Below are 27522 nucleotides of genomic sequence, written 5' to 3' on the forward strand. Positions count from 1 at the left end.
TCTCTGTGCTCCCTCCTCCCCAAGAATCAACAGACCATTTCTCTCTGTACATAAACACATTGAACTTTTATCCCAATTACAGGTCTTTTTATAATGTAACTCTAATCAGACATATTCATGAGTCTACCCTAAAGCCTCTTAAAGTCTTATTTTATTAATAAATCAAATCCAAATCGAAAAATCTAGAAATTTGACAGCCTTTTTTTTAATCATCTAATGTGTTGGTGCTGGGTGTGGAGGTGGCTAGCTTTAGGGCACTAACTTTTGCTATGGCTTTGGTTATGGCAATAATTTTAATTGCAACAAATGCAAGTCCTTTAACAAAAGCAACATTTTTTTTATCTTGCTCATGTGCAAACATGCTCACAGTCTTTAAGCATTAAATGATGAATACACTCCAAAATCTCTGGCACATAGTTTGAGTCTATCAGGAAAACATTCATGCGTCTGAGAATGGGGCAAACCACCCTATTGATCGGTTCTGAAAACAGCACGTAGCGACTCCTGATTGGCTGTTTCTGAGAAAGACTGAATAGGGAGAAGAGAGGGAGGCAGGACGAAACCACTTCTCCTGTAAAACTGAAAAATATGTCAAGACTAGTGAGGGCTAGAATACATCTAAATTCAGATATAAGAGGGGTTTATGTACGCGTGGCGGAATTAGATGGTAAGATTACAAATAGGGGTAATTTCAGTGTCAATTAGCCCCTCTGACAAGCACTCATCGACGTTTAATCCCCCATCATCCATGTGAATAAAAACATCCAAACAGGCTATTAGGATGCGGAGATGACTCTGGTGATGCTGCGATGGATACATGCGAGGATTTTCAAATTATCATGAGAAACCGATTGCATTTCAAGTTGTTTCGTTGCTTTATTATTGCCTTTTAAATAAAAAAAAAATCATCAACAGCCATGGTTTTCTTACGGAGGCTGCTGCAGCTGTCGATTTTGGTGAGCCATATTGGATGGTGGGGGGTCGCGTCGAGCCCCACCGATGAGGGAGCACTACGGGCCGGCCAAGGGGAGCACGGAGAGCCGGGACACCATGAGCCTCACAAGGACTCCTACAGCACCTTCGCATCCGAGTTCCTGGAGTCCAGATATCTGTCAGACGACGGTAAGACAAGTGCTTCGTAACCAAGGCTGCTACATAGAGTGTTTTGTTTACGTCTCGAGCTAAATAAGCAACCTTAAAAACATGCACGATGTGATAGCATGGGCCAGAGAAACTGAAACGGACCCTATACTGTTTGTTTTGTCCTGCTGCAACCAACCTGTCATCACTCTGCAAGGCTTTTCAGCACCCAGGCCAGCTCCTCTATGTAGCTACCCCCAACACCCCCCTCACCCCCCTTGGCATTTTTCTTCTTCTGTGTGAAAAGACAATACAAGTGCTTATTTTGCTTTTTGCAGGCTATCCGTTCCCCACCGCTCCACCAGTGGACCCCTTTGCCAAAATCAAAGTGACCGACTGTGGAGTCACAAAAGGCTGCATAAGGTGAGAAGATGAGGAGACATCCTTTTCCCTTCCTTGGCTGCCTGAAATCAGAGCCCCCTGTGCAGCTGTGTTCCCTGAGGCTACTTTATCCTAGATGCTGTGTCCTGACTGAGAAGTGCTAGAACTACACATAGACTTCTTCTCAGTGCAGACTTGTTCTCTGATATCAGTTTGAAATTGATTTAAAAAACATTTCTAGCCCTGGTGTAAGCCTCACCTTCTCATACTTCTTCCAAAGAGAGTGTTTACATTTGTTTATCTTCACAAAGGTATGGAAAACCAGGTTGTGATGCAGAGACGTGCGACTACTTCCTGAGTTACCGTCGCATTGGGACAGATGTGGAGTATGAGATGAGCGCAGATACAGACGGCTGGGTGGCTGTAGGTTTCTCATCTGACAAGAAGATGGTGAGAAGCTGTCCATCTTCTCTGGCTTTGTAGAGAGAGTCCTTTGTTCAAGTGCACAAAAATGCTGACTATACTTGTTGTGTATGAGCAAGTTTCTGTAAATGTATATAGTGTAATAATATCATTCAAAAACAAAAAAAAGATGTTGTACATTTTGAATCTTTTTGTGGCTTGCTGTACAGACCAAATATGCCAAACAGTATCATGGGTTTATTTTAAACACAATTTTTATTTTGAATAATTTATAATCTGCGCAGATAGTCTATAATACCAAATACAGAAAAGATTTAAGGTTGTTAAGGCTGCAGCCGGCCTGATAAAAATAAGAGTCTTTTCAATGTTTTTTTGTTTTTTTAAAAACATTTTTAAACAGGAACCAAGAGGGTTCAAACAAAACTTAATGTTTTATTAATTTAATTGATAGAAAGTTATTTAGAAAAAAATAAATAAATTTGATTATACTGAATACTACTTATTTTTAAGTGAAATACTTTCTGTCAACCCTCCTCACTAGAATAAACTTCGACATATCTGCTTGTAGAGGAGTTTTACCATAAATAAATGAGATTATGGTCCTCTGTGCTGAATGGTGAATAAAAGTTTATCAATGCTGAAATAACTGTATACAGTATCCCCTATTTATTGTTGCCAGAATAATATACCTGTTTCTGAATCAGAATATCCCTAACTCTTGTCAAGGTGTAAGAGTTGATAGTAGGAAGTAGAAAACTCTTGTCTCTCCTTTGATGAGCAGACATCGTCTCTTGTCTCTTCCACTACCTATGTTTTTACTTTGTATCAGAATCATATTCTTTTTAAATTCAGCAATTCAGAGGTAAACTCATTGTTTGTTTCCTTCCCCAGGGAGGAGATGACGTCATGGGTTGTGTCCATGACGATAACGGACGTGTGCGGATTCATCACTTCTACAATGTGGGCCAGTGGGCCAAAGAAATAAAGAGGAACCCTGCGAGAGACGAAGAGGGCATCTTTGAGAACAACCGGGTGACCTGTCGCTTCAAACGGCCGTTATACGTCCCCAGAGAGGAGACTCTTGTAGACTTACACCTGTCGTGGTATTACCTGTTTGCATGGGGACCTGCCATACAAGGTGACTTATTAAGCTTAAGGATAAACTCAGCTGTATTATTTTTGTCTTTTATAACCTCTTCCACGTCTTCTTACCTTTATCCACCAGGTTCCATTACAAGGCACGACATCGACAGTCCACCTGTCAGTGACCACATGATCAGCATCTACAAGTATGAGGACATCTTCATGCCTTCTACAGCCTACCAGACCTTCAACTCCCCCCTCTGCTTACTTCTCATAGTAGCTCTTACCTTTTATCTACTTATGGGAACACCGTAATAAAGCTCAGCATGTGGAGGGGAAAACCTAGGGAAAGAGAAGAGGAAGCAGCAATAAAAAATGTTGTCATTTCTGTCAAGTGTGCTTTGCACAGAGAGACAATGTATTAGATATATTTAAGAACTTAGAGAGAATATATTGTCTTTCAGAGCTCATAGGACAAAATATTGAACCAGTACTGTAGAGCTATAATGTCCCGGTGTCAATAAAAATACAGGGTCTGATAAAGAGTAGTATAGTACAAGCGCACCAGTAATTCTCAGTATTTCATATAGCCACCAAGTTTCAATAACTATCAGTAAGTAAGACTTACAAGTTTTCAGAATACTGCATGCACTCAAAAATCTGGGAAGGATTTTAAACAGCTGTTGTTCATTGGAAAAGCAGAAGAGAAAGAGGACGGTATCTCATGTTGAACTTGACTACAACACGAAATATACCTGTGGATAGAAGGACTTGGAGCCACTTTGCTCGGAACCACATTTAACATTATTTCACCGTTATGTTTGCAAAAGTAGCAGAAAACATATGGTCCACTTCTTTATTTTGACTATAACAGCATGTCGTTTCCAGGGTTTAAGGGACTCTCGACAGTATATGTTTACCATGCAAAATATCTTATTTATTTTTCAAATGTTTATGTTGATGGCACTGATAAATTCTTGGCTCATCTAAATCAAAACTTTTCCTTTAATTATTTTTTTTCTCAACCACAGTGGTTGTGACTTTGGCACTGTGACTGTGTTTAGTAGGCAGAAAGCGACTTCTACCTGAGTGACTGTTGCCCAAAGAAGCAATAACACGCTGACAGGGGCAAACTGATAAGTAAAGAACTGTTTACAGGGACTGAGACAAATTTCCCCCCCAGTTTGTTATTGTAGCCTTATGATCAGTATCAAAAATGGATATGTTATTAAGCCTCTCACCTAAATGAATCTACAATGTTTGAGAAGAGATGAATGACGTTTCTTTCCATGAACAGACAGCTCTGACAGATATTAAGAGGCTATATAAAAGTTTAAAAATAAAGTTTAAAAATAGCTTTATGTACAAATGCATAGGCTTTTGAGTTTATATTTCATTTAATATTTCACTTTGATTTTAAGAGATGCGGTGTGGGGGCAGTCTTCCTGAGAGATGAAAACTTATGCACAATTGCCTCTATTATTCACAGTTGCCGAAGCCAAGTATAATTGATTAAATTAAAATGAACATTGCTCAATGTACTTTACACTGGGCTTCAATGGACTTTCTTTCTTGCCATCCATGCATGCATTACTAGCAACATTGACATAAAATGTGGCCATTTCCTAAAAATGTGTCTAATTGTGGTAAAAAAGTGTCTCACAATATATTTTTTTACCCCAGTAAATCACCTTTTATCTTTGAATTTCACTAACAGGACTCTGGAACTCAAGTAGTAATATACTTATTGACTGGTTATTACCTTGATGTATGACAGTTGCAAGGAATTAAAATGTATTTCTAATTACAAGATCTTCTAATCGTTTTGATATCATAGTGACTTGCATGACTTTCATCCAACGTGTCATTCGTTGGTATTACCACTGAGGGGCACCAATCTCTGACATTAAAATATCCAAACGTTACTTATGACATAAATATTTTCACATTATTATTATTATTATTATTATTATATTTGAATATCATTTTCAACAACCATAATACCATAAAAATATCAGCAACAACAATAATAAAATATATATAGTAATATAGTATACATTTTATTATTGTTTTTTTTTTTTTATAATAAAAAAAAAATTGTTCCCCGGAAGCGAGTTTTTTTTTTTTTACACAAACTCCACTTCCCACAGTTCCGTTGGCGGTTTCAACGTGTTACGTCATTTGTTTTCCTTCCTCACGCGGTAGATATCTCGGGTGGAGCGACGTACCGGGAGCAGAGTTGAGAACATGGCAGACGAGGAGGACTCGGCACCGGAGCCTGCCGCTGTCTCTCCCCCGAGCAGCCCTCCCTGCGAGCGGCCTCACTTTGTCTCCTTCTCCGAGAGCGTGCAGCCGGCGGTCGGGATGATGAGCCAACTGCTGAGCCAGCCGGCTTCTTTGAAATTTGATAAAAATATCAAACAGGCCTTTTATAACACTGGGGCGATGATCTTCGTGGCTATCTGCTGCGGAGCGGCGGTGCTGGTCTACTTTATTCTGGAGGCCTTCCTCCGTCCACTCCTGTGGGCTACGCTCTGCGGAACCTTTCTCCACCCCTTCAAGCACTCCCTGGCCCGACTCGGCCGCTCCTGGCTCAGCGGCCTTCAGGAAACCGGGACGCCCATCGTGCTTGGGACCCTGCTGGTCCCCGTGTGGTGTGTGAACCACGGGATGGAGGCGATGGGTCGGCTGGTGCTGAAGAGGCTGACCGTGCTGCTGGTGATCGGTGCCGGAGCGCCGCTGGTCTACTTCTTCTACCTGTTCTGGAGCGTGATCGGCATGCAGGTGATCCTCGGGCACGTCTGTGGGATCATCGGGGCCCTGCTGGACTGTTTCCACACCATGTGGGTGAGTAAGTGTACACGCTTCTCTAATGACAACAGACGCTCCTCTGTGTCGCTGTGTGGATGCCACTGGTGGGTGAGGTCTGCATGTCAACCGAGTCACCCAAAACTGACTGCGGTCAAGCCAGCTCGAAGAAGAGCTGGGACATACGACTGTGAACATTTCAACTATTATTGATTCTGATAATTATTTTTACCATTAAAAACATTTGCGTACACAAAATGATGCAGTGCAAAGAGCAATGTAGAAAAGTAAAAGTCAGTCACATATGACAAAAAGAACATAGTAAATACAGAAAACTACCAATTTATAATCATTAAAAAAAACAGCTTTTTATTAAGGCTACAATTAGTCATTTATACATATTCAAACATTGACTCTATTTGAAATTATAATCTCCATACAATCCTACAAATAGAGACTAGTCTTAAAATGTTTGAACATGTGTCTGTAATAACATTAACCTCATTGCTAAAACTGAACATTATTGGAACTTGTGACATAAATATTTCCTCAGATGATGTTTTTTTTGTTTTGTTTTTATCAATACCTCATGATTCCCTAAAAGCTCCAGGGGCTTGGGCTCAATTTAACTTACAAATTGTGTTAAATGTTCCTCCTATGACAGTCTGTCCTTTCTCAAGAAGCAGTGCTGGATCCAAACAGGGTTCCTGACTGTTAATAGGCTGAAGGACGGTGTATTGAATTACATTTAAAGATGCATTTGTGTGAAAAGAAAGAAGTTTGGACCTTTATGACCAGACCAGAAGACATCTTATTTCATCCTATTCCTCTTTTTCCTTCTATCAGAGGTGGACGAGGCCCGGAGATCACAGCTTGAAGTCTTAACAAAGGGTTTAAGTCACATTTTAGAATCTGTGAAAAGGAAAAATTAGCCTTTTTTTTTTTTATCCTTATAAGAACATTTGTCACTGACTTTTCTAATGCCTTGTGACCGATCCAATCCCACCTGCCAGCAATCATTAAACTATAACACAAAGTTGAGGACATGAGACAGTACAGCTGAAAACTTCTTCCCTTAAATAATGAGTCACATGATCACCACAAACACTGGCTGTGTTCTTTTAACTCAGACAGAAAGTTCAGAAACACTCAGAGCAAAAGCAGCGAAACATCCCGTGATGCAGGAAGCACAATATTTATATATTTTTTTGTACCCTGTGTTCATCATGTTTCCCCTCCCACTCTTCGGCTCCTCCTCAGGTGTGCACTTTGGTGTTTGGCTACCTGTTGGCTGTTTGTTTCAAATGGGCTCCTCACACTGAGCATTACCTGCGGGCTCTGGCTCTTCCTGTTTGGTCTGTCCTGCTCTTCTACATTGGTGAGTGAATAAGTGAGCGAGGGAAGGGGGGAAGGTGGGGGGACCTGCTTGGACCTGTTAGATTTCACTTCATATTTTTATGAAAACTATGTCTTTGCCTTAGGGTTGATTTTTTTACATTTTTGCAAACGTGAGTAGACGTGTGTCTGGTTGCTGAAAGCAGACTCTAAAGATGCGTTTGAACATTTAGGTTTTCTGAAGTCGAGGGGGTAAAGTTGTCCTCCAGTAAATCTAAGACGGTGTCTCTACAAGTCCTCCATCAGACGGAGCACATGCCGAGTAGATGAGGAAGTCCTCGATATTTTTAGCACACTTGACCTTCAGGCGTGAAATGTTAAAAGTGACTGAGTGCATGCGCTAATGTTGCTACTTGATAGGCTGATCATGATATCATCTTGGCTTATTGTGTGGACCTAACATATTTCAGAATTGTATAGTTAAAAGAAAAAAAAATTTGACGTAGTGCACCAGAAGTCAGTATTTTCCATTTCAATCACCAGCACGGTCATGAAAACAGATGAAGACGTAGATTTTGAATGTGTTCTAGTGTCTCTGACTGGCTCGTGGAGGGTGCCCATATTTGTGGTCATGGTTATCCTCATGATCCTCGGCTCTCAAGAGAAACCGCCTGTCCCTGGCAGAGGTGAACACACACACTGCTACACTACAGTAGGATTTTGTCACATTCAGTCAGAGCTAAGACAGCTGTATCCCTTATGTGTAACCAGCATGTATATGTACGTTAGATAACTGGCTGCAGGTTATAGCTTCGTATTTACTGCTCAAACACAATAGTGGTATCGTTCTTCGAAAAAAACAAACCTGCAATTGTTTATGATTTTATAAGACATTAGGTGGCCAGTTTGTCATTCAAACAGTGAACCAACAGTGAAGAAATGTAAACACAGTACTGATAAGTGTGTGTGGCATAATGTGGGACTGTTCTCTGCCTCTTTACCTCCCCAGGAGAGCTGTCAGGGCAGGTGTTGTCGTTCGCTGCTAACACTATTTACATGGCTATCTCCTGTAGTAACCTTCAGATGAAAACTGAGCCCAGTGGAAACTCATCTACAGGTATTAATATAAAGCAGCTGGATTTCATTTTCACCTGTCCGCACCTTTATGAGCTACATACTGACAAAAGCATCAGTGATCAGCACTTTCTGCATGACGGCAAACACGTGTCAGTCCGTGTTTCTTTTTCTTTCTCTTCCTCTTATTTGCCTCCCCTGTGCTTTCTCCATCTCCTCCTACAAGACGGAGTGCAGTCTGCTGGCCCACTTCCACCCTCCACATCTGGATTCCCACGAGGCTCTCGCTCGCTTCCAGCCGGCCTCTTTCAGAAAGAGAAGAGCTCCCAGAGAGCTAGTGACATCTACTTCATTCTGCTTGTGTGGGCCATTGTGCTGGTTCAGGTGTGGCTAAACCTATGGATCCTACAGCTGCTGCCCATTCCTCTGGCCGGTATACTGAACACACACACACACACGCACAAGCTCACACACACTGTTTTTCACTCTCTTTTTCTCACACCTGCTCAGACTAATGTTGCATTGATGCTTCAGTGTGGGTGCTAAAGAAGCTGGTGGTCCACTTTGGCCTGAAGAGCTTCGCAGAGCGGACCCTCAGCTCGTGGTGGGTGGTGCTGGAGAAGCTCGGACGTGAGCGAGAGGAGGCCCTGCTGCCTGGACCAATCAAAGGCCTGGCTCAGTTTCTGCTGCGTGTGGACACTAGGGTAATGTCTCTGACCGATTTCCCAGATGTCCCAGATGTGGAGGTTTCTCTCTTAAATTACACAGTTTATTACTTTCCCCAATCACCATCAAACTCACACACTTCTTGTTTTGTAAACATGCCTTCTTTTAGACGTGTTAAAGGCGACAACTCTGACTGTTTTAGCTCAGCTCAAAGACCACTCTATAAAATATTCAGCAAGGTTTGAACAGCTTTGTTCATCATCAGAAGTCTAATTCTGATGATGAGAGAACTTTCATGTTTGGAGCATACAGGACTTACTTTGTAAATAACTTTAAAGGAACCTTTTTAGGTGGAAGAAAATAACTATGTGGTATGTTGTCTTCTAATAAAAAAACAAATAACTAACAAACCTTGCAAAAAAAGGTTACTGCACTCATTCATTCATTCAGATAGGGCTCTGCAGAAAATATAGCACTTGTGTAAATAAAGTTTAAACACCCTTACATTTATGATCTTTTTTTCTTTAAATATTACAGATTAAATTAAAACATTAGATCAGAATCATAATCGTGATGGGCTGCTGGTGGCCTAGTGGGGAGTTTTCTCACCCCTTGTACAGAGGCTACAGTCCTCAAGAATGAGGCCCGCGCATGTGACTCTGACCTGTGGCTCTTTGGCTGCATGTCATTCCTCACTCTCTCTCCTTTTATAATGATCCTATCTACTGTCCTATCTCTGTATAAAAAGCCCAAATTAAATTACAAAAAAAAAATGTAGGCATAAAGCTTTTGTGTTGCTCCAGTCTTAAAGCTTTACTTTTACATTGTGAAAGTATAAAAAAACAACAAATGCATTTTGTGTCTTTTGATCTATCATGCATTTCTTATTCTAGTTTATTGTTAATTAAGTCAAACGCACTCTCAGACTGAAAGGATCATTTTTAATTTAAAACTATCTTGCGGCTTGAGCTCGTCTGTGAACAGTGCAGGTTATTTTGATGGCCGGTTTCACTTCGCTCTCCTTTTTTTAGGTTTTAGTTTTGACTGGGTCTTTCTGTGCATGATCGCCTTCCAGCCAAAACTTGTTTCATTTACTGCTCACACAGTGTTGTTTGAAGACACGGAAAGCTTCTGTAAAGTACCGGTCCAGGACACGCAGAGTAAGTGACTGCTGCAGGTGAACATGGTGGAGCATTAAAAAGCAGAGAGAGCAGAAGGAGAGTCCATATTGCACTTGTCTCATTGCTGACAACTTACACACTAAAGGATGTTTCTCGCTTGATGTTTATGGGAGAACATTCTGTCATGTGACTGGCATCCCCCTTGTAAAGCCACACTCCTGGTTGCTGTTGTTATTTCCTTCCTGTCACTCTTCTCTACCCGACCACTCAAACCCGTAACTAAGAGGCTGTGTTCTTCTTGCACGGGTACTTGTGATGACTGCTGCACAGATCTGTCCAAAAATAATCTTCCCAATGTCTCTTTGTCTCTTCCCCAAGCTCTGGCATTGGCTTAACAAGCAGGTAATGACTTTGGGGAGCAGAGTGCTGAGAGAACGAGTGTGTATGAGGTTAACTCTGATTAACAATAACCTGTTTATAAGTGTGGGTGAAGGTGTGAAGGTGTGAGCACACCTCGTAGTAGCTTGGACTGGCACTGTACCCATCCACTGTCATCACCCTGTCATCCTGTGTGTGCTTTTCCTCTCACTGCTTTCCTGCTGCCTGCTTTTATTTTGAAAGGAAGCTACGGTCAGGTCGGGGATTCTTTTGTCCCTTTGGCCTCATCCATACCTTCCCTGCTGTGATCTAACCGGCAGGTCTGGCTTGAGAGTGAATGGGCTGCATGGAGTAATGGCTGATGTAAAGAGAAGAGTGGAGATGGAGGAGTGGACAATGTTGTTGTTTTTGGCCCATAACCCTGGCCTGAGGTTGATTATGCTCTAATACAGAGGAAGAAAAATGTCAGAGTTGGCAGGTGGGATGTGATCATGCTGGATGGGAATGGGATTTACAAAACATTGGAAACACAATAATGTTTGAATGGATGTGAAACTCTAAAATAACAACCTTTATCTGTAAAAGAGCTTTATGACTTTATATTTTAGGAGGACTAGAATGTATCTAGCAACATATTTGACAACTACAAGGATTAGAATATCCTTATTATATTTATAATTTCATTTACAGCCAACAGTTCCACACAAACCGCCACATGACGTTTGTTCGACAAAAGATTTAGTTTCAAGGGACAACGATGTCGTTAAAAAATAGACGGCAAATACAGAAGCCCTGCGAGGCAAGTGATAAACATAGTTGATAAACAGTTTTTCTAAAACTTGAGATGCAGATTAGGGGCGTGTCTAGAGGAGCGGCCAGGGAAATATGATTGGCTGCCCTAAAAAGCACAGACTCTGATTGGCTATTTGCCCTGTCTGATTACAAAAAAGTTTTCTTTTCATATCAATGTAGCATATTTTGTTTGTAAAAAAAAAAAAAAAAAACCCTGCCATGCTGTTACAGTAAAGAAAGGTATGTCCTCTGTCTTACTTACCGTCTTACTGCAAGCAACTAACTGGCAACATGTCAGGACCAAAACATTACAAGTTAGACAGCAGGAATTTGGAAAAGTTTAAACTGTGACTGAACATAAATCTTCTTTTTGTTTTGTTAAAAATGGCGACAATGTTTCTATGATCTCTTGATATTAAGTAGAAAAGATTTTTGTGGTGAGAAATTCTAGTTAATTGATTAATATTTGTGAGTCTGTGCACTCATTATTAGGGATGTAAAGATAAATTGTAAAATCGGGATAAATCGATTCAAAGAGGCATGCTGCAGGCAGCTGCAGATAAAGATTCTGAAATTGAGGACGCTGCACTCTCTTTTAAATCGGAGGTGTGGAAGCATTTTGCTTCTTCAAGACAGAAAATGAAAGAGATGAGAAGATAACAGACTAGACAAAAACTGTGTGCAAATATTGCAACAAGACGGGTACTACACAAATAGCACAACCAACATGATACAGCATTTAACAGTGAGACACCACAATGAGAAGCTCCAATCACCTCCCCTTATTGAGAGAAAAAAACAAACGCACACTGACAAGCTAAAGGATTCTTCTTCTGTCTTAACTGGGTCTTCAGTCTCATTTTGTAAAATAAATGGTAAATACCAATGTGAGTAAAGTGAATGATATCCCTAGTCATCATACTTAAGACCACCCCTGTATAAGGCAGGGGTCTCAGTTGGGCCACCCCTGTTAAAAAGTGTGTACACGCCCCTGATAGAGATGCATTTCAGCACTTTCTCATTTACATGGGTATAAACAAAAGCCTTTCTAAAATCGATCTTTTTAAACCTACATTAAGGATCAGGTAACAAAGCAGTTTTGATCAGACTTAGAAATGACTCATCAAACGTTTCTCATCTCTTTTCATCTTCTGAAGAACAGTTCGGCATTAGAATACATGTTATTTATTATTATCAACAAATTTCATTGAGAAAAATTACAAAAAACTGAATTTAACAGAGTGTTGTCTGGGCACCCAAAGCCTGAAGTATTATATTCCTCCAAGCAATGGAGCTCCAATGTTGCTCAATGAAAACCTTTTGGCCAAATTGGAGAGGAGCGTTCACTGGAACAGAGCCTCTTTCATTAACGTATAAACTCCAGTAACTTCATTTTAACACATGGCTTTTGTGACGTTAACACACAAACATGCAGAGACTGAAGCTGTCATAGGTTTTGCTGTTGATGCAGTTTTTGAAACACTGAGAAACCTGAGTTAATAATCTACATTGAAATAACTTAAAAGTGTTTTGATTAAACATTCTGCACACAGCCTGAGATTTCACTCGCATGTTTGCTAGTGTGAGGATGTGTGCATGTTTGAAACGTTGGTTAACTCAAACTTTACTCAGGGCCCAAGTGGGCACATCTGGATCCTAACGGGAAGGGTGCAGGTTTCTCCATGTGTCTGTTCTCTGTATATTTTCAGTGTCTTAAGATTCCCAGAATGACTTTTTATCTTCTCTTTTTCACACCTCCCTGTCTCTCTCGTCTCTGGCTTCTCCGTCTCTGTCTGCAGATGATCGTGTGGTTGGAGCGATCTCTGGATAAAATCATCAGCATCTTCATCATCTTCGTCCTGGTCTCAGGGACACTGCTCATGGCTCTTCTGCTCACTGCGATGGTATGTTGTTGCACCTTTGAGTCACTCGATTGCAACTCATAGACCAGGTCCTGTCTAAGTGTGTCACTTTTATCTTTCTAGGTTCACCATGAGAGCGTTCACATCGTCGACGTAACGAGTAACCTCATCAACGAGACCGTGTCTAATCATCCAGAATGGGCAAAGTATGACAGTTTAAACTTTTTTTAAAAAAATTATTTAATCTTTATCTTTTGGGGTTTTTAATTTCACATCTGTTGAATACTGTCTGCCCTCTAGTTGGCTTCCAGAGGCTCATGTGGTGCAGAAAGCTCTAAATTCAGCTGCTACAAATGTCTATCAACACGGTCGAGAATGGATAACACAGAAGGTAAGAACAATGCCTGCCTCTGTACTTTTCACTGATTTCTCAGTTTTAAAATATGGAATCAAAAACACAAAACTCAATCCATTGAATCTTCGTGTCTTTGTGCAGCTCCATAAAATGTTAGGAGAAAAGGGGAATCACACAGCTGTGATTGAGAAACAGGTTTTGGAGCTTTGGGACAGACTGTATCACTCCTGGTTTGTGAAGGTATTGTGAGGATGATTGACGACGGGCCTGTCCATTTAAGTCTCTGAAGTTTTGTTCCCCTTTGAATTCACAAAATATTTCCTGCATTGAACAGAACACTACCCACACGGGACGCCCTCGTGGTCAGAAGATGATGACTCAGAGACAGAACAGCTGGTTGGGCGACATCCTGGACTGGAAGGACATCGCCTCATTTCTGCAGGAAAATATTGAGACCCTGCTGTCTGTAAGTATTTGTGTTTAACTCTGCTGTATTCTGGCTCCTTTGAAAAGTGTTTGCCAGAAAAAGCAACATCTTGTGTCATGATATTTCTTAGAATCAGTGAAGGGAGAAAGATTAAAGGTGGGATTTTCTGCCTGTCAGTCATGCCCTTGCTGGCCTTTAATTGGTGTCACAACATCTGGAAGTTGTTGACAGATATACAGATGTGTCTCAGAGGGTGGTGTTCACAGTTTTCCCTGCGGCTGACATGTTTACCGTCTACTTGTTTTTTTTTTCATAGATCTTGGAGTCTCTGTGGGTGGTGATGAGCAGAAATGTTGGCCTCCTCATCTCCACCACAACCACTCTCTTCACCGTGCTGTTTCACAGTGGCACCGCGCTGCTCAACTTCGCTCTGAGTCTGGTATGAGACGATCACTAATAGCAACTTTTAACAGAGGCATAAATGAAAGGAGCTCATAAACGAATCACCTGAGGTGGTTTTTCATGTTTTTTTTGTGACCGTTTGAACTCAGCAAAAACTACAACTTAGGGTTGACACTTTTTTTTTTTACGTTCTTTAAACTTCTTGACAGTTTTTGCTGCCTCTTTATACTTTTTACTGCACAAGAGTGATGCATCCAAACATTTCCATTTAACACTAAGTTTTCAGACTTAATCAGAAATATTATTTACCATAAATGTCTGCCATCATATACATACGTAAAGCTTTGTTTTAAAGGGGACATGTTATAAAAAGTCCTCTTTGACTGTGTTTTTGGACATATATTGGAGCGTCTATCGACCCACACAATGTGAAACCCATCCAGTCTTTTGTTTGTGGACTGCATAAGACTTAAAAGACAGAGGAAAAATGCTCTGTTTCAAAATTGTTCTTGTGATGTCACAGTGGGATTATGGTTGTAAGGTGGGGGTTTCTATATCTGTGTTGAATGAACGAGGAGAACATCGTCAAACAGACTTGTGGATCATCTTAGATTTATTTAGCCATGGTCAAATAACATAACGACATCACAGACAATTACTCAAACATGTTGACCAAGACTTCACAATGATTGACAACATGCTTCATGACCAGAGCCTTGCAGTTACTGACATGCTGCTCAGAATCTCACAATAGTTGACATGCTGGACCAGGACTCTGCAGTCACTGGCCTGCTGCTGGACCAGGACTCTGCAGTCCCTGGCCTGCTGGTGGACCAGGACTCTGCAGTCACTGGCCTGCTGGTGGATCAGGACTCTGCAGTCACTGGCCTGCTGGTGGATCAGGACTCTGCAGTCACTGGCCTGCTGGTGGACCAGGACTCTGCAGTCCCTGGCCTGCTGGTGGACCAGGACTCTGCAGTCACTGGCCTGCTGGTGGATCAGGACTCTGCAGTCCCTGGCCTGCTGGTGGACCAGGACTCTGCAGTCACTGGCCTGCTGGTGGATCAGGACTCTGCAGTCACTGGCCTGCTGGTGGACCAGGACTCTGCAGTCACTGGCCTGCTGGTGGATCAGGACTCTGCAGTCACTGGCCTGCTGGTGGACCAGGACTCTGCAGTCACTGGCCTGCTGGTGGATCAGGACTCTGCAGTCACTGGCCTGCTGGTGGACCAGGACTCTGCAGTCAATGTATTGTTCTTCACAGTGTTCCTTATATTCTGACAGAAAGACAGCCCACGAATACTTGACTCTGTATAAAGCATGAAGAACACTAGACTCGATGTTAAGCAAAATCTCTCAGACAACAACAGACAGTTGTTAACCAAATATAACTCTGCTACTACTGTAATAAGATCTTACACATGTATGTATAACAACTTCACAAACCTAAAAGAATTACTCTCGCATAGTTGACACAATTAAAAGATATATCCACAAATTTATCAAGATGAAGCAATCCATAAAAATACGTACTATCAATGGTAAAACAAAACAAATAAACCCTGGTATCTCCACTGTCCGAGTAAGTAAATCTATGTTTACATTTATGTGCAGGTGATTTTCCTCACCACTCTCTTCTATCTGCTGAGCTCCAGTGGTGAATACTACAAACCTGTGAAATGGGTGATCAGCCTGACCCCCCTCTCCCAGCCTGGACCCTCCTCTAATATCATAGGCCAGTCTGTGGAAGAGGCCATCAGGTAGACACACGTACAGGATCTCATGGCAGCTCATGTATACGGATCACATGTATCGAAACACAGACATTGATTTTGACCCTGTGTGTTTGTCTTGAAGAGGAGTGTTCGACGCGTCTTTTAAAATGGCCGGCTTCTACGGTCTCTACACTTGGCTCACTCACACCATCTTTGGCATCAACATTGTTTTTATTCCCTCTGGTGAGTCTTCATGTTAACAGCAGATTGTGACTTCTCAATACCTGGACTTTACAGGCCATAGTCAGTGATTACTCACTCTCTTTTTAAGCCCTGGCTGCCATCCTGGGGGCTGTACCATTCCTGGGGACGTACTGGGCGGCGGTGCCAGCAGTGTGCGACCTGTGGCTTGCACAGGGAGAAGGCGCGAAGGCCGTGTTGCTGCTGATTTTTCACCTGCTTCCGACCTATTTTGTAGACACGGCGATCTACTCGGACATATCAGGGTGTGTACAGCATGTTTGTATGTTTATCCGCGGTCGGAAAAACCTTGGCATAATTGTCCGACAGATTGATATTAAAAGGGCCTTGTTAGTAGGGAAAAGTGCTTAGACAGGAAAGTATTCAGTGTGAAGTTTATAAATAGTGTTTCTATTAGCGCAATCCGTTTCATAACAGTCAGCTGTTTGCGATAGAGCCAAAGAAAACAACACCAGACAGCGGGCCAGATTATGCTCCAGCTCAGTTTTTATTGGCCGCCAAGGTTTTTTCTTTTTTGTTCCATACTTTATCACCAAGGGGAAATCAGTTTTTTCACTCTGTTACTGGACATGCTCCACAAACACGATTCTATGGACATGAACTGCTCGAGAGATGCTCCGGGGTTTTTTTTTGGAGAAGTTAATTGGCACCCCTCTATTAACCACTTCCAAATTCTCTACTTTGGTCCCTATTGTGTCATGGAGAGATGCTATGAAAAGGACCACTTTGTGTTAGGCCCGATGTAAATAGAAACACACATTAGGTATGTGGTAGTAGATTTCCAGGCAACACCAGCTTCATCGACACTTTTCTAAACATCTCTGTTTTCTAATGTCATGCTTTTTATTTTTTTTGGATATTTCTTTTGATCTCGTCTTTTTCTCAGGGGTGGACACCCATATCTCACAGGTCTGGCGGTGGCAGGAGGAGCGTATTATCTTGGTCTGGAGGGCGCCATCATCGGCCCGATCCTCCTCTGCATCCTGGTGGTTGCAGCAAACATCTACAGCGCCATGTTGATGAGCCCCAGCTCGGCTGCACCGACACCTGTGCAGTCCACTTGGCCGCTGCACCCCATGAGGTAAAATTGAAACACTTTCACACAGATGATTGGAATGCACCCCTATCATTATTACTGTCCTTGTTAACGTTTGATGTTTTTAGGACCTTCGCAGACTCCAGCCCTTCACTCCTAAAGAAGAGCAGTGAGTGAGAGCGAGAGGATTTGTTCCTTTGCCTCTTATTGGCTGATTCCTCTGTGGAACTGCTCTCCTACCTGAAGCTCCTCCTTCGCCACTCGCCCGGCTCGACAGGAGCCCCTGGCCCAGAAGAGAAGGCAGCCATCACACCAAAGCCGTTTCTCTGAGCAGTTTGTCTCCAGCTGCTCAGAATCAAGAACCGAACAATGACAGATGTGAGCGTTCGTCCTGATCCCAAACATGAACCGGTGACTGCACATTGGGCTTTGAATGGCGAAGATGTTGGTGCTAATTAATCAACACATTGTGCCATGTGCCTAAATAGATTTGGATACAATTCCAAAAATCCTAAAATGATTGTGGTGAATAATAACACAATATATTTAATCTACAGAGTCCCTGATGTCCGCCTTCACTGCCTGGCTGTGTTGAATATGGTTGTGCAGTATTTGTCCTCCTACCTCTCCTCATTGAGGCTCAAGTAAAGTTTCTAACAATGGTATGAAGAAAAACTTAAGTCCTCAAGCCTGGCTTTGGGGGAAGGGTTGATCATTGTTTTTATTAACTTCATTCACGTTTCAGTGATTGTAGCTCCAGATCCCTGCTCACAAGACTCCTACTGTACTCGTGCACCAGGATCCGTTACCACTTCGTCACTTTTTTCTTTCTTTTACGCTATGTCAATGTTTCATCTTCTCTTGTAATGTCCACAGGGACAGACTGATGACGACTGCTGTCGAGGGTCAGATTCGATGTCCTGTTTGTGGGTTTGGTCTGAATCTGAGACCAGGGGATTAATGAGGGTTTATGTTTAAACATTGTTTTTTGAAACACTGAGTGCAAGTGAAGACCGAGCTAATGAATTCCCAAGTCTTGGTATTTTCTTTTTTGGAGAGACTTTTATGTTTTCTCTTCACCTCACCCACTCTTCGCTCACTCCATTCTTAAACGTCAGCACTTTGAACAGAGTATGAAGATGTTTACGTCATTCGAAGCTTTAATGAACCAGCTGTACATATGAATTGTTCATATAATGTGACATATTAATCAAACTTGGCTACTGTGTTAGCTGCCTGGGGGGGGGGGGGGGGGGGGGGGGGGGGGGGCTGGGGGCTGTGATATGTCCTGGGTTTGAAAAGTTCACTGTTCAGCTGAAAGTCTTTGCATTTGGTCCTGTTTTATTTTTTTAACACTGCACTGATGCAATAAACATCATTTAAACCAAAGTGGCCTTGTCGGTACTTCTTGAGAAACGATCCAACTTTAAAGTATCTTTTTTGATTTATTGTGAAATAATGAAGGAACTAGTGAGGAGTCACAGTATGACTTTTTGTTTCTATTCCATCGTTTCCTGAAATGGAAGCTTTCATTGGTATATGATGAGATGTCAGGATATCAATGTTATAATTACTGAGAAATGACAGTCTGGTTACAGTAGACTCAGAATGAGTTTATTAAACTACTTCTACAACTAACATGTTTATTATGGCTCCATTTGTCTTGGGGACGTGAGTCATAACATTTTTGGTTTAGTGCAAAATTAGAACCATTTATTGGCAACAAGGCCTCAGAGGACAGTCGAGATCTAAAACCATTTCAGCTGTGATCACAGTAAAAACTGTCCAAAACGAAGAAGAATACTTTTTTTTTAATTACAAATGGAAATGTGAAATCTCCCTTTAACTAACAGTCCATTCTGAAAGAGACATCTCAGGATATGTCCCTATTACACTGAATGAACATGAGATTGTAGCCAGCCTGTCTAGTATTCAGCCCAACTTGGCCTTGGGGCCAGATGGCCTGAGAGGGAGAGTTTTAAATGACAATGTTCATGAACTTAAAGGTATTGTGCTGGAGTTATTCCAGTACTTGCTTAAGTCTTTAACAATGCCCAAATTATGGAAAATGTCATATATTGTGCCAATCCCTAAAAAACCTGGAGCTACTGAATTAAAAGACTTCAGGCCCATTGCTCTTCCTTCTATCTTGAGGAAAATGTTTTGAGAGTTATAAGCAGACATGTCACAGATCAGCTCTAGTTGCTTACAAAAGTCAGAGGGGAACTGATGATGCAACTGTCAGTATGTTCCACACCCTGTCAAAGCACCTTCAAGCCCCCTCCCACCTTGCTAGGGCCCTGTTTATCCTGCTGCAGAGACTAATCGATATAGGAGTAAACAGTGGTATTATCCAGCTTGTTAGGGACTTCCTCTCTGACCGTCCTCAACAGGTTCTGGTTAATAATACTCGGTCCGACATCATTGTGCTTAATACTGGCGGCCCACAGGGGACTGTGTCATCCCTCCAGAAGTGGTGCAATGAAAGTTCTTTAGAGATCAATGTAACAAAAACACAGGAACTAGGACCCTGTGCAGTCCCTTATAATTAGAGGACAAACTGTGGAGGTAGTAGACAAGTTCAAATATCTAGGTACATCTTAGGAAAAAAAAAGCTGTCAAAATAGCAAACGATCCCTCTCATCCACTCAATAGGGAGTTTGAACTTCTTCCCTCTGGTAGACGTTACAAAGTGCCAAGGGCAAATCGCAATATTTTTCAAAAATTCCTTTATTCCCACTGCGATTGGGCCACTAAACACCATGTCCTGTTGATGTGCTGTAATGTAGCCGTCGTTGCTGTCCTGCCTTTTGCCCTGAAGGTGTCTGTGTGTAAGTGTTGTTGTTGTTCTGCCTGTTGTTTTTTTTACGAGACCAAAGACAAATTACCAAACTGTGGACAATAAATGAAACTAATTAATAGCTAAAGTATGAATCGCTGCAGCTTTTAGGTGGACGTATTGAAATGTGTGATCATAAAGCTAGTATACAGCCTTTAAATTATACTAAAAAAAATATGCATTAAAAGCTACCGTCTCCTTGATCAATAAAAGTAAAACCCTCTGTGTTTGTGTGATCTTAGTCACACGGTGTCGTCTGTTCTGTGAACATTTTACAGACCGTGGATGTGTCAGCGAGGCTTTGGACAGATGGACAGAATAAATAAAGACACCGCACAGCTGCTGCTAAATCCACACAGAAACCTCTCATTTGAAGTCTCCAGTGAAGTAATTAACAAACACAATGATCACTGGATGATATTCCTAAAACAGATATCCCAAATCAAATGTAAAAGCATTCTCCAGATTGTTACATTTAAGTAATTTTATTAGATCAGCTTTCCAAATATTAAATCAGGAACTGAGGAATGAGTTATCTAATACGTTTTTCAATAACTTTTGCGATCTCTGTGTTACATTGAAAAAGTCAACTATGGAGAGAGAAACAATGTGGCCCTGATGAGACATGTTTTTTTCAGGTAAACATTAAAATGGGTGAAGAATGCTTTGTAGGCTACGAGAAATCTACTTTGTGAAACTTGTTAATTTGGACTTTTGGGATGATACATTCAAATGATGATGGGTAATAAACATTGATTTGACAGAGGCGTTTGTGCACTGGAAAAAGAGATGCACATTAACTACTCAATAAAATTGAGGCAACAGATTGCATGCCTTATTATTAATTAAATCTAAATTTGTTAAAAGTTGATAACATCTGTCTTCTTCGAAAACCTTTCAACCAGATCAACATATGTAATTTTTTCAGGCGACCTCAAGCGAGTCCTGACTGATCCCACTCCCACCGTCAGAGAGCCCGGAGGGATGATGCAAGACGACACGATTAGAAAAGTGAGCCCAAAATACATACACTGTTAATCAATCTTCTGTAAAATAACATATATAAATATATTATTTACATTAATTTACAACTATCTAATTTTTTTTTTGCGCGATCTCCTGTGAACCCACATCATGCCCCTGGGGGGCAGGGAGGGGGCAGGGAGGGGGAAGTCGCCCTGACCTCCCGTGAACCCGCATCACGTCCCTGGTGAGCCAAAGATTCCAGCTCAAAAGGTTTTGAGTAGTAAACAGACAAAGCTTAGAGTCTTCTTTAAACTATGTAAAGTATGCAACAAATGTAATTTCTTAAATTTATTTTGAGTAACTGGCCCTTACCAAACATTAAAACATCTGAGACGATAGAGACAACTAGCTTTGTTGCTGTTAATATTGGAACATATGGGCAAATATCAACAATTTTTGCAATAATACTGCAAATTTAGTTATTAAAAACACGGAGATAATAAAGCAGATACTTTTCATTCTAATATTACATTTCCTCGAATTGCTCTATGTAGTATGGGGAAGAGGATCTTCTTCTTCATAAATTGATTGATTTTATGTTTGAGCAAACAAAACAAAAAACTGTCTTCAAAAATATGTATCAAAACATTTAGGTAAGAAAATCTGTAGTAGGTCTGTCGTCACTGCGAGCGAAGCTTCATTCAGACCTTTAAAAAAGTCCTGGGACCAGATTGTCATGTGTTTGACTTCAGGAACAAGGAAGGACTCTGTTTTAGTTCTTAGCTCCTGTGTGAACTGCTAGTGTCTGGGTGTGTGGGGAGGAGAGATGACTGTCGTATGGCTTGTCACTGTTACTCTCTGCAGCATTATTCCAGTGTCGCTCTGTCAAACTATATTCATAATCAATCAGAAATAAACAATGTATATTCAAAAGCAATACTTATTAAGATAATAAAACCAATAATAGAGAGTCTGCCTCCTACTCCCACCAGGGAGAGCAGGGAGGGATGCGAGAGGTTGCGGCAAAACATAGTTAAAATTTGAATTCAGTGTATGTGTATACATTCTCCTGTGTCATCATTGCGACACAGTTAGTAATGCAGACATGTTTGAGGGAAATTGTAATCGTTTGAATAAAAAAACAACAACCAAAAAACCAACCAAAAAACCAACATTTGTATGTGTACTCCCACTCCCACCGAGCAGGGAGGGATGATGCGAGAGGTCGCGGCGAAACAGAGTTAAACTTTAAATGAAGTATATTTGTATATGTTCTCCTGTGCCACAAAGTAATGCAGACATGTTGGAGGGAAATAGTAATTGTTTGATTTATAAAAAAAAAAATAAACACATATTTTTATGCGTACATGGAAAAATGTTGACCCCGCATCACACCTCCTGGGGGGAGGGTGAGTCTTCCTCTCTACCGGTTTAGAGGAAATTTTGGGGGATACTATCTCAAACATTTTTGTTTGAAAGTCACTTAAATCATTGCCACAAAATGTAGGACGCATTTATATTGAATACATTTTATCAGATAAATGACTGCAGAATCATTTATTAGTGTGTGAGATCATGAAGTGTTTGTATCACAATCACAGCATGAAAAAGTCCAAGCTAATCTTCATACCTGAGAGCAGATGCTAATGAGCCATCACATTTAATGGGTTTTTATCCCAAGATCTGTATTGTTATATAAATCATACAGTAGAGACAAATTCCAGAAAAATACTATTTGTAAACCTCAAATCGTATTCATCGTGGATGATGCTGCTGGTCGCTCTCTTTCAGGTCCAGGTTTAAATTGGATTGTAAAGCTGCTGGACAATAAGATACCTCACTGTGTATTAGTACTGATGTTCTTTCACATCAGGACTAAATATTTTTTTCATGATTAATTAAATCACAAACTAACTGCAATAATCTGTAATGACATCGACAAAATCAACTACATTTCTCAGGGAGGAAACCAATCAGCCCAAACAATTACTTCAACAAAACAAAAGATTCAATTTATATTAATTGAGGAATTTCTTGTATTCATTTCTCAACATCAGAAGGACCCACAGCTGAGTTCATAAATTCACATCCTTCATTATTCCGAGTCTTGGTGGAGTTCTCCGGGCTGCAGTCTGATTTTCTCTAATCCTTTTCTTCACATCAAAGGCTCCACACAGTCACAGTTCCTCTGAAGTCTGCAGCACACACACCACAGCAGAGTCTTCCTCAGCTCCAACAGCTTAAAGCTCGACACAGAAGATTCAATCCTAGTGTTTCCTTGCAGAACGCTCTGTTTGGATCTCCAGCACAGATAAGTCTTCATCAAGGTATGGGGCTGACATCAGAATAATTCTACTGGTCCATTTCTATTTTGAATTCACTGAGGACACACGTTTATCGAGACTGATTCTTGTACTATACAGGATGTATTCAGGATAAAAGGCATATTTTATTAAAGATGTGTGTGGAAGCTGTGTGATGGCTCTCTGTGGGTCTCATCCTCACATGTGAATTATTCAACAGCTCAAGTATAGGAGTTGAAATAATTCAACCAAAACACAACAGTAAGTCCACTGCTCTGCTCCGTTACCTCCTCATAGCACCGTCAAGTTTAAGGAAGGGCAACACTCACCGTGCTTTATCACACACTAGCTTCAGCTAGCTAGAGCAATGTGGGGAGAAAAGTGAGATTATGATCTCTTAAACACGCATAGGCGCCTTCTGCAGCAGCAGTGCTAGTCCTTATCTCAGTCTTTCTATACAAACAGAACAGTCTTACAAGAGGAGTTTCTATTTGTAGTGGTAGACTTCTCACATATGAGGACACGCATGTTTGCAAAACACTTCTTGCCACTTGTTTCAACATTTTCCCGCCTGCAGAAGAAAGACAAAAGGCACCAAGAAATGTAGCAAATATTTAGAAGAAGTGATTTTCAAAAGGTTTATGAGGAAGTTATTGCAGTGGAAGACATTTGTTACACCTTAAGGATAGACATAGGGCTCCTTTTTGATGAAAAAAAAAGTAATTGGTTGTTTACAAGCATGGGTAGAATTATATTCAGTCATGAATGAAAGTCTGGCAAATTTGCAAATATATTTTCCCTCTCCCATTAAAAAACATTGGCACCATCTGTGCTTCTACAACATTGGCCAAAAAAGTCAGCACCAAAGGTAAAATTCACTCCTCACTTGCAGAAAATAAATTGTTGGTGTGTGCAAACAAAAAGAGGAAGAAATCCACATTTGTCCTGTAATGTTCTGTAAACTTTTTCACTTTTATTTTCTACATTTGGATCAGCTCAGTGTGGAAGCCTGGACATGTCAGTTGAATTAACACCCGCAACCCAAATATCTGAACAATCGATCCACTTCCTCTGTCTCACAATAAAAAAACAAAACAAAACGAGAAACGTTCACATCTTCAGCACACAGTCGTTCACTCAGACATGAAATCAGTCAGAGGCCTCACCGAACCACAACCACGTCCAGGACAAAGACGAACTGGGGACTCGTCCTACATGTAAACCCTCCTCCACTGGAGGAAGCTGAAATGGTTAAAAAACCTTTATGAAATGAGCTGTCCTGCCCTGACTCGCAGCGACAGGAGTGATAGAGAAGAAAGACCAAGAAAGCATGATGGTTGAAATAAGATTGACACACTGATAATTCCTGTTCAGCTGTCTGTGATATGAAAAGAAAAACGCTGCAGGTGGGCTTTCAAAATGAGATATATAGTCATGATTTAAGATATGTCGTCTGCTGCTCTTTGTTACCCACAGTTCAACCCTTCCCTCCCCTCGGCTCTCTACATTTATTATTCCGTCCTTGATTAAGTCACCGAACACAACTCGGCAACATCTCTTTGATATTCAAATAACGACTTCCTTGGCTTCCTCTCCTATTGTAGAAATGTCCTCAGGAGAGCGTGGATAAAAAAAAAAAAAGAAAAAAAGAAGAAGAAGCAGCTTTTTGCTTTTTATATGAAGCGTCTGCAGTCGGTCTATGCTACCGAGTCTGGCTGTCCAACAGCGAGGAATCAGAGAGCCATTTGTCCTGGTAAACAGGGAGCTGATGGACTGGGATTAACAGAAATCACACCGGCACCCACATACATACACGCGCGCACACACACTCCACTGGAGGAAAAAAGCCCTTGGAGTGTCCTGAAGAGGTCATTCAGAAGAAGATATGACAAAATGGATTAAAGTATGAGGCTCGTGCAGCCTGTATCCTATATGTTTACAGGTCATGTGTGTGTGTTTGAGTTCCTTATGGTTGAACACATCATTAGGCAGTGAACATCAGTTACATATGCAGAGTTCCTGTTTGTGTGTTAGCTCTATGTTAAACATCTTAAAAGTCAACAGAGACAGATAGACACACTAATGTTACTGCTCTGTGGCACTCTCACAGGACTGTAGAAACACAAAACCATAGAAAAAAAATGGACATAGAAATCTCAAGATATCACAAACATAGTTCTCTATCTCTAGTTTTCTGCTGACAGCAGAGGTCGGTCCTCGTTTCTCTTGGGTTTCTTTCGTGAAGTCGAAAGTAGGGAGGCTTTAAGTCTGTGGGATGAACTACCGAGGTGTGGCACCAGAGGGAGACACACACTGCTGCAAGACAGTAGGAAGGGCTCAGACAATCACACACAAGCACACAAATGCTCGCTCACACATGCACCCTTCTTCATAGGAGTTCACCGGAGTTCATTTTCATTACGAGTTTAAATAAAAAAAAAAAAACATAAAACAAGGAATTTAGCCCCACTCTTGTTGCATACATTCATCTTAGAATACACATGCATGCGTCGCACACACACACACACACACACACACGCACGCACACAAACACACAGCTAAGTGCACACATTCTCTCATCAGAGGCAGTCAGTAAACGTTAGTGATGAGCTGACGGATGGACTGCTTTGTCCGGGGAAGCTTCGAGCGCAGAATCACAAATCTGTCCGTTAGCCTCGTGTTCGCTCCCAGGAGTCACGTCGCACTCGGCGGTTAAAATCTCTTTAAAAAAACAAAACAAAATACAAACGTAAAACAAACAACCACCGTCTCCTGGTGGGAGTCTTTGCTCTTTTTTCGCACTGAGGGGGGTCAGACCCACCCCTCCCTCCAATCCCAGGCAGAGGTAGTACCATCCGATCCATCCTCTCTTCCCGAATCTCTTCAAGGGAAGTCTTTTCTTTCCTTGAGCCCAATTTTGATAAACACCAACTGTTCCCCTGATTGCTCACTCTGGGCTGCTGTGTGTGTGGTTGTGTGTGTGTTTGGGAGTGTGTGGAGCGTGGTCAGAAGACCTCTGGTAGTGTGACGTTGCGCAGTAGCCACTGTTGGGAGCGCGTGTGTGTGCAGTCTTTGACGCTGGGCACCTGGCTGTCCTCCTCGCTGGCCTTGTCCAGACACTGGTTACTGTTGACGTGCACCAGGGTCAGCTTCTGCACGCACAAAACAGAGTGTGTGTCAGAGGGCATGCAAATCAAGCTGGTTCATATTCAATGACAAGGACAAGTACATGTATAACTATTCATACAGAATATCTGTTTACAAACTCTGTCAGACTTCATTTTGAGGCTCAGTTGAGTTCTGGCTTTGCTCTCAGTGTGAGAAACACTGTGGTTACATTGGGAAATGTGTCATCTACAATTTATATCACTAACTAACTAAAGACAATAAATATACTGCTAACTGAAAAGACAGCTGGTTTTACTTGTTTGTTGTTATATTGTGTGACACTGGGTTTATAATTCTGATACGATGAGGATTTTAATTTATTACAAAACTGTAAAAGAATGCAGTCAAAGAAACATCGGGGCATCATCAGCAACCACAGAATGTTGAAAACATGGTCACAGTCTCAGTGATGTCACCCAATGGAAGTGGAATGATGGCGGTCACCATATTGGAAATACTTTCTCCAAAAACCTTTCAAATCGGTCGAGTAAGAGGCCTGAGGCGACGTTAGGTTGGACCTGAAGCCTCCTGGCTAACAGCTTCTGTACGACACCGCAGCCTATCAGTCAAATCAGCCACGCACCAAAGTATGCAAACGTATGGATGCATCTCAGCCTTACAATAATCTCAACAGACGAGATAAAGGGAGGTAAAGCTTTCAGTCATCAGGCGCCGCTCCTCTGGGATCGTTAACCAGTCGGGGTAGACGATTCCAGCGTTTCCACGCTATGGTGGATTAATCTGGGTCCTTATATAATATAGCAATAAGTAAAGGGTGGAGCTTGTTTACTGCAGTGATCAGTCATGTTTTTGTGATAAGAAATGCTCAAAGAATGTGTGTGGACAAAAGATTGAAATAAAAATCCATCCCTTCATTCCGTTCATGTAGAAATACTCGACTCTTGTTATTGTTTTGCTTAATCTCGTTTTTCGACATAATAAGTAAAACCATTTTTTCAAGTGGCTGCACATTTGCCTGTTCCCTTTAATGAGGCGCAGCTGTAAGTGCTCAGAAACCGAACTATGTGCTTCAAGGTCTTTCTGCTA

At 41.4% G+C, this 27522-nt stretch overlaps 3 protein-coding genes across 5 annotated transcripts in view; 2 read left to right on the plus strand and 1 right to left on the minus strand.

Annotated features, from left to right (window-relative positions):
* The first annotated feature begins 603 nt into the window (after window positions 1-603).
* On the plus strand, window positions 604-3797 carry frrs1l (ferric-chelate reductase 1-like). The gene is made up of 5 exons (XM_079344347.1): window positions 604-1122; window positions 1419-1503; window positions 1773-1911; window positions 2776-3022; window positions 3110-3797. The coding sequence occupies exons 1-5, from the start codon at window positions 918-920 to the stop codon at window positions 3280-3282; spliced, it is 849 nt and encodes a 282-aa protein (XP_079200473.1). The 5' UTR covers window positions 604-917; the 3' UTR covers window positions 3283-3797.
* Window positions 3798-5093: 1296 nt separating this feature from the next.
* tmem245 (transmembrane protein 245) lies at window positions 5094-18588 on the plus strand. Of its 3 annotated transcripts, XR_013779178.1 has the most exons (19): window positions 5094-5814; window positions 7036-7153; window positions 7701-7796; window positions 8120-8227; window positions 8411-8617; window positions 8719-8888; window positions 10350-10373; window positions 12941-13045; window positions 13127-13209; window positions 13304-13394; window positions 13500-13598; window positions 13693-13824; window positions 14102-14224; window positions 15802-15947; window positions 16045-16145; window positions 16234-16408; window positions 17050-17244; window positions 17328-17610; window positions 17757-18588. XR_013779178.1 is itself a non-coding variant. In XM_079345009.1 (18 exons), the coding sequence occupies exons 1-18, from the start codon at window positions 5215-5217 to the stop codon at window positions 17374-17376; spliced, it is 2622 nt and encodes an 873-aa protein (XP_079201135.1). In that variant the 5' UTR covers window positions 5094-5214; the 3' UTR covers window positions 17377-18588. The 3 variants fall into 3 exon arrangements, 2 of the variants coding, with proteins under 2 accessions (XP_079201135.1, XP_079201136.1); XM_079345009.1 differs by having other exon boundaries at window positions 17328-18588; XM_079345010.1 differs by lacking the exon at window positions 10350-10373 and having other exon boundaries at window positions 5097-5814; window positions 17328-18588.
* A 5667-nt stretch (window positions 18589-24255) lies between these two features.
* Window positions 24256-27522, minus strand: part of galnt1 (UDP-N-acetyl-alpha-D-galactosamine:polypeptide N-acetylgalactosaminyltransferase 1) — a 37988-nt gene continuing 34721 nt past the window's right edge. Inside the window, exon 14 of the mRNA XM_079345088.1 lies at window positions 24256-26459. Within this exon, the coding sequence (XP_079201214.1) occupies window positions 26313-26459 (147 nt within the window). The 3' untranslated portion in view covers window positions 24256-26312. The remainder of the gene's footprint in view (window positions 26460-27522) is intronic.

Source organism: Symphodus melops, assembly GCF_947650265.1.
Source record: "Symphodus melops genome assembly, chromosome: 5".
In the NCBI taxonomy this organism is placed as follows: domain Eukaryota; kingdom Metazoa; phylum Chordata; class Actinopteri; order Labriformes; family Labridae; genus Symphodus; species Symphodus melops.